We start from the raw sequence: 7,579 nt of genomic DNA, 5'->3' as shown, positions 1-7,579 counted from the left end.
ATGTTCAGTGTTTTATTCAGTGTTTTAATATTCGGTGTTTTAATATTCGGTGTTTTATTCATTGTTTTAATATTCGGTGTTTTATTCATTGTTTTAATATTCGGTGTTTTATTCATTGTTTTAATATTCGGTGTTTTAATATTCAGTGTTTTAATATTCAGTGTTTTAATATTCGGTGTTTTATTCAGTGTTTTAATATTCAGTGTTTTAATATTCATTGTTTTAATATTCAGTGTTTTAATCGGTGTTTTAATATTCAGTGTTTTAATATTCGGTGTTTTATTCAGTGTTTTAAGCAGTGTTTTAATCAGTGTTTTAATATTCGGCGTTTTATTCAGTGTTGAAATATTCGGTGTTTTATTCAGTGTTTTAATATTCAGCGTCTTAATGTTTTAATATTCCGTGTTTAAAATTCGGTGTTTTAATATTTGGAGAAAGCCTTTGACAGTGTTCCAAGGGAGGTGGTGAAGTGGGCAATGAGAAAACATTGGATCGGAGTGGCTGGTTAGGGTGGTTGTGGCCATGTATGTGGTGCTGACACCCAAGTGAGAGGGAATGGAGATCTGAGTGATGAGTTTTCCGGGAATGTTGGTGTGCATCAGGGGTCAGTCTTGAGCCCCTTATTGTTTGTCATGGTGACTGAAGCCCTCTCACGCAACTTTAGAAATGGACTCCAATGGAAGATGTTGGTGCTGATTGCAGAGAATGAAAGGGAGGCGGAGGAAAGATTTAGGAAGTGGAGAGATGGAATGGGGCACAAGGATTTGAAAGCAAATGCAGATAAAATATAAGTGATGGTATCTAGGGCTGGTGGCCGTACCTTCAAAGCAGAGGGAGTGTGGCCATGTGCAGTTTGCCACAAGGGTGTGGGAAGTAATTCCATCTTGTACAGTGTTTGTGATAAGTGGGTGCATAAGAGATATAGTGGTACCAAAGGCAGACTGAGATAATGTTGATTTCATGTGTGCGGTGTGTCGGGGAGAGCAGGTGGAAATTGTCAGGTGTGAAAGGATTAATCTTGGTGATGAGTTTCTTGAGTGTGTGGAGGAGTTTTGTTATTTGGGAGACATGTTATATGCTGGAGGTGGGGCTGGGGTTAGCTCTGTGGTTGGAAGAAGTTCAAGGAGATGTTTCCTCTCCCGACATTTAGAGGGCTCTCCTATCGTGCTAAGGGATCTTTGTATGTGGCATGTGTTAGGAGTGTAATGTTGTATGGTGATGAGACCTGGGCAGTAAAGGAAGAGGATATGCGTAGGCTCAGACGTACAGAAATGACAGTGATTAGGTGGATGTGCAGTGCGTCCTTGAATGACAGGCCGGAGGGGTCTAGGATTGCGATTGAAGAGTTGAGAGGAGGGATGGGACTAGAGTGTATTGGTGTTGTGATGATGAGAGGTAGATTGAGAGGGTTTGGACATGTGGAGAGGATGGGGGATAACAACTGGGTGCGGAAAGTGAGAAGTGTGAACGTCGGGAGTAGGGTTGCGAGAGGCAGACCGAAAAAGACCTGGGACGAGGTCATAGATTGTGGCTAAAAGATTAGGGACTTAATAGGGAGGCTGCCAGAGATCGAGCCTTTATAAACGATACGATACGAGGGGAAACTGTTTAACTGGAGAAGTAGATATAGACTTCCTAAATTCTCTCTCTCTCTCTCTCTCTCTCTCTCTCTCTCTCTCTCTCTCTCTCTCTCTCTCTCACCATATTCCCTGCAGGTAGGCGAAGTATATATATCTTTATATATTTACACGTATTTATGCGAGTATACTTATGTACTTATTCCTTCCGTCCTTCATTCCATCCTTCCTTCCTCTCTTCCTTCTTTCATTCACTTCATCCTTTCCTTCCTTCCTTTCTTCCTTAATTCATTTATTCATTCATTGCATCCTTCCTTCCTCTCTTCTTCATTCTCTCCATCCTTCCTTCCTTCCTTAATTGATTGATTGATTCCTTCCTTCCTTCTTTCCTTCCTTAGTTAACTGATTGATTGATACCTTCCTTCCTTCCTTCCTTCCTTCCTTAGTTAACTGATTGATTGATACCTTCCTTCCTTCCTTCTTTCCTTCCTTAGTTAACTGATTGATTGATACCTTCCTTCCTTCCTTCCGTCCTTCTTTCCTTCCTTAATTGATTGATTGATTCCTTCCTCGCAGGCCACAACCGGTACAGCGTTCCCCAGTGCGTGGCTCTTGGTGGCATAGGTGACTACTGCAAGAGCCATCAGCCATCAGCCTTTGACCTCTTCTACCCCAATGACCTCAAGGTAGGGCCAGTCTCCTTGGTTACTAGTCAAATTGCGCCACTCAAAATATTGTAATGATAGAATAAGTAAATAGAGAGATAGATTGATAGATAGATAGGTAGATAGATAGATAAATAGGTAAATTCAGTGACATCAGGGTAGGGACAGTCTCCTTGGTTACTAGTCTAATTGCTTTCACTCGACGGGACTGTGCTACTCCAAATTTTAATAAGTAATAAATAGATAGATTGATAGATAGGTAGATAGATAGATAAATGAATATGTAAATTCAGTGACATCAGGGTAGGTCCAGTCTCCATGGTTACTAGTCAAATTGCTTTCACTCGACGGGACTGTGCTACACCCAAAATTTTAATTATAAGTAAATAAATTAATAGAAAGTTAGATAGATTGATAGGTAGATAGATATATAAATAGATAAATTGTAGATAGATCGACAGATTGGCAAATAAATAAATAAAGAAAAATGAATTGATAAACAGCCCAGATAGATAAATATATATAATAAATAGATAAATAAAAAAGAAAGAAGTAGATAGACAGACGGATAGATAAATTAATAGATTAAAAAAAATGTCACTCCTTTCTTCCCGACAGGTCACATTGGAAGAAGCCTACAGGGGCCTTTGTCCTTGTCGCCCCGGCCTTCTGTGCTCGAGTAGGACCTCCAAGTGTGAGCCTCCACGCCACCAGGCCCCCTACTGGGTCGTCCCCACCCCCAACCTCGCCTTCTACCCCCCTGTCTCGTCCTCCCCCGAGTTGGAGAGGGATGTCGAGGGGGACTCACGGTCTCAAAACTCAATCGAATAATTTTTTTTTTTAGAGTTGTAGATACGACTAATAACTATCTATCTATCTATCTGTCTATCTATCTTTCTGTCTGTCTGTCTGTCTATCTATCTTCTCTTCAACCTTTCTTGATATCTCCGTCCTTCCTCATTTCTGTCACACCTCTCTTCTTTTTATTTCCTTGTTCCTTCTCTCCTTCCTCTGTTCTTGATATTTCCTTCTTCCATCTCGTCCACTTCTCCTTGATATTTCCTTATTTCCTCTCCTCTTTATTTTTCTCATTATTCCTTCCTTCCTTACGTTAGGGAAGAGTTTGAATTTAAATTGATTACGTTAGGGAGGAGTTTGAGTTTACATTGAATACGTTAGGGAAGAGTTTGATTTTAAATTGATTACGTTAGGGAAGAGTTTGAATTTAAATTGATTACGTTAGGGAAGAGTTTGAATTTAAATTGATTACGTTAGGGAAGAGTTTGATTTTAAATTGATTACGTTATGAAGAGTTTGATTTTGAATTGATTACGTAACGGAAGAGTTTGATTTTAAATGAATTACGTTAGGGAAGAGTTTAATTTGCCAAGTTGATTGAAAAAAAATGTTTGAATGTTTATGTGGTTAATCCGTTCATCCGTTAAGGGCATTATACAAAACAATGTAGTGTTTGAATGCATATTATGTGTTTGGGTTATTCATTAAGCCATAGTGAATCTCCATGGTTACTAGTCAAATCAAGCCTCCAATCTGACAACACTTGGCCATCGACTGAGCTGAAAGGAGTTCGAAATTTTTGTCAGATGGATATGAGTCATCCACCCGGGGGTCACACTTATTTCCCTGCACTTCGCCGTGAGAAGGACCCTGGTATGACCCTGGTGAGACGCTGTCTACCACAAGGGGGCGCCGGATCCCTACACGGTGTATGTACTGTACTGTACTTGTAGGACGGCCCCACAGAACTAGTTACTTACCTGTGGTCGATGGGTCTGCTCGCCCACAGACCGGGGTAGCAACATGAACAATACATGGGCTAATTGTACCATAATGTATCAATTTGTACCAAAGAATTTAGTCTGAGTGTACAGTAGGGGGCAAAAATATATATAGTTATAAAGCATCTCTCAGTAGTTATAATTAGACTTAAGCATTGTATCTGTAGTTGTAAAGCATTGTTCTCAGTAGTTATAAATAAACTTAACCATTTTATCTGTAGTTATAAAGCACCATTCTCTCAGTAGTTATAATTAGTCTTAAGCATTATATTGTAGTGGTAAAACCTGCTTTGATATTTCTTTGACTCTTTTCATTTGAAAGTTATATATATATATATATATATATATATATATATATATATATCTATATATATATATATATATTGACGTGGAGTCGATTTGTTTGTGGCCACCCCGTATGGGATTGAGGCGTCTGGCAATGGATAGAGAGATAGATACTGAGATTCATTAACATTCTTAAGGTCATTTTCTTGGTCTCTACTCTCGCCGGTTAAGGAAGCTCCCTAGCACCTTTTCCTTAGCGGTTTATTTTTGAATCTTTCCATTAATATCCACTTTTTTTTTTTTTACATCTTTCCATTTCAAAGTCAAAGATCCAGATACACAAACATTCTTAAGAACATTTTCTTGGTCTGTACGCTCTCTCTCTCTCTCTCTGTCTGTCTCTGTCTCTGTCTGTCTGTCTGTCTGTCTGTCTGTCTCTCTCTCTCTCTCTCTCTCTCTCTCTCTGTACCCTCGCCAGTTAAGGAAACTCCCTAACACCTTTTCCATTGCGATTTTGTCTTAGTAACTATCTTTCCATTTCGAATACAACTATCTTTCCATTTCGAATACACAAACATTCTTACACAACCATTCTCAAGATCATTTCCTTCGTCTATCTTCTCGCCAGTTAAGGAAGTTCCTAAACACCTCTTCCGTAGCGATTTATTTTGCAAACTGCCCAGTAATATACGCTTTTTTTTGACACACATTCTTACGGTCATTTTCTTGTCGTAACTAAGATGTGTTTGTGTGTGTGTGTGTGTGTGTGTGTGTGTGTGTGTTCGGCGTGACCGTGTATCGCTGGTTAAATTGGCAGTGAAGAAAACAATAGTGATGTTTTAGATGTAAGAAGGAGGAGGAGGAGGAGGAGGGAAAGGAGGAGGAGGAGGAGGGGAAGGAGGAAGAGGAGGAGATAGAAGAAGAAGAAGGAAGAGGAGTATGAGAAGGATGAGGAGGAGGAGGAGAAAGAAGAGGGAGAAGGAGGAAGAGGAGGAGGAGGAGATAAAAGAAGAAGAGGAGAATGCTAAGGAGGAAGAAGAGGAGGTGAAAGAAGAACAAGAAGGAGGAGGAGGAGGAGGAGGAAGAAAGAGGAGGAAAAAGAATGAGAAGAAGAGGTAGGAGGAGGAAGAGGAGGGGGAGAAAGAAGAAGAAAAAGGAGGAAGAGGAGAAAGAAGAAGAGGAAGGAGGAAAAAGAAGGAGAAGAAGAGGAGGAAGAGGAAGGAGGGGGAGGAGGAGAAAATGAGGAGGAATAGGAGAAGGAGAAAGTAGAAGAAAGAGGAGGAGGAGGAGAAGAAAGAAGAGGAAGGAGGAGGAGAGAGAAGAAAAGACAAGATAAAGAATAAATCGCTCAGGGAGAAGAGCTACGTAATCCCCCAGCATGAAATAGGCCTAAATCGCCTTCATATTAAAATCCCACCTATTCCCTTTAGCAATAAAATGTGCAATAAAAAAAGGCAGTGTTATTGTATTCCTTAAATAAATGCACTGTCAAAAATCCCTTTACACGTGGGTTTGCGAAATAAAGCGGGACGTCAATAGAAAGACAGGTAGATAGATAGGTAGGTAGATAGAGACGTCAATAGATAGACACGTCAATAGATGTACGAGTAGGAAGATACTACAGTAGAAGAGACGTCTGTTTAGATTAGATAGATGTCAATAGATAGATAGATAGATAAAGACGTCAATCCTTCAAACTTTAGCTCTTGTGGTTGAATTTAGCAACGTCTGAGTGCTAATAGTTTTTTTTTTTTTTTTTTTTTTTTAGTGTAAACTGATTTTTGAATGCAACTGTACTTCATTGAAAAATAATTGTTAACCAGTCTATAACTCCTACAATTTATGGGATCCACTGCCCCTGTCTTCTTATCGGGTGGAGAGTGATGGCCTATCGTAATTTCGGCCCATAATGGAGTGGTACGAAGAGGGATAGGGTGTCTAGTGGGGGTATGCATGTGGAAGTGTAATTTGCTCTCTCTCTCTCTCTCTCTCTCTCTCTCTCTCTCTCTCTCTCTCTCTCTCTCATTTTTATATTTCCGATCACTATTTTTCTTAATATGATTTTTTTTTTATTTGACGGTTGGATCATGGATGTGTCATGTCTCCATGGCTGTTCAATCTGTACATGGATGGGGTAATAAAAGAGGTACAAGGTAGGGCAGTGGATGTTGGAGTGGCCCTGGTGAGAGAGGGCAGTGTTTGGAAACTCCCTGTACTGCTGTTTGCAGATGATACTGTATTGTTAAGACGAAGGGGAGCTGCAAGGCTTGGTGGATGAGTTTGTGAGAGTGTGTAAGAAACAATCTAAAGGTGAATGTTGGGAAGAGTAAAGTTATGGTCTTTGAGAGAAATGAAGTCAGTGAATGTACAGTGAGATTGGATGATGAGGAAATGGAAAATGTGAGTGCAGGTAAGTGCTTGGGTAGTGTGATGAGTAAAGATGGAAGTTTAGAGGGTGAAGTGCTTGAAAGGGTACAACAAGGAAGAAAGGTTGCTAGTTCTTTGAAAGTAGTGTTAAGGAACAGGGCAGTGAGCATGGAAGTAAAAAAGTCGCAGGATGACAGTATTGTGATACCAATTCTAACGTATGGAAGTGAAGCTTGGACCTTGTTGGAGAGACAGAAGTCAAGAGTGAGAGCAGTGGAAATGAGTTATGTGAAAGGAGCATTTGGAGTTACATGGAGAGACAGACTGACAAATGAGGAAGTGAAGGAGCGCTGTGTTGTGGATGTGGATGTGTCAGAAAGCGTCAGGAGAAATACACTGAGGTGGTTTGGCCATGTGGGAAGGGTGGAGAGCGAGAGTAACGAAGAAAGTGGATGCGAGTGAGGTGGAGGGGGACGGGAGAGGGAGGTGGAAGCCGAGGATGAGATGGAGGGATGGAGTGGAGAGGTAAGCTATATGAGAGAGGAGGGTGTGAACTGGGAGCAAGGCAGAGAAGTGGCATTGGACAGGGCGACATGGAGGCGATTTGATTCTGGCCACCTCTTACGGGATTGAGGCGTCTGGCAATAGATAGATGGATAGTACAGTATATATGTTTTTTTCATTAATATTACTTACATTTGCTTTACTTGATCAAGACGTAGGTATGAGCTTAAATAATCTCAGCGTTAATCTGCCAACTTCTAGAAGGCTATTTTGGTCAACAATCTCATTGTGCATCGAACTGAAAACCTAGGTCCAGCAAAGTCGAAATTAATGGCCTCTCACCTCACTATCCCTCCTCATTTGTCAACGTGAATTGCTGCCT

The 7,579-nt window shown here is 40.6% G+C and overlaps 1 protein-coding gene across 1 annotated transcript in view; it reads left to right on the top strand.

Moving 5' to 3' along the window:
* Positions 1-3,185, top strand: part of LOC145418574 (astakine-like) — a 7,145-nt gene extending 3,960 nt beyond the window's left edge. The window contains exons 3-4 of the mRNA XM_080286942.1: positions 2,154-2,263; positions 2,861-3,185. Of these exons, the coding sequence (XP_080143068.1) occupies positions 2,154-2,263; positions 2,861-3,073 (323 nt within the window). The 3' untranslated portion in view covers positions 3,074-3,185. The remainder of the gene's footprint in view (positions 1-2,153; positions 2,264-2,860) is intronic.
* Positions 3,186-7,579: the final 4,394 nt, after the last annotated feature.

Source organism: Coenobita brevimanus, chromosome 115, assembly GCF_032717465.1.
Source record: "Coenobita brevimanus isolate Jiangsu-jjx chromosome 115, ASM3271746v2, whole genome shotgun sequence".
Classification (NCBI taxonomy): Eukaryota; Metazoa; Arthropoda; class Malacostraca; order Decapoda; family Coenobitidae; genus Coenobita; species Coenobita brevimanus.
Note: the sequence above shows the minus strand (reverse complement) of the source record. Positions and strands in the feature narration are given on the sequence as shown.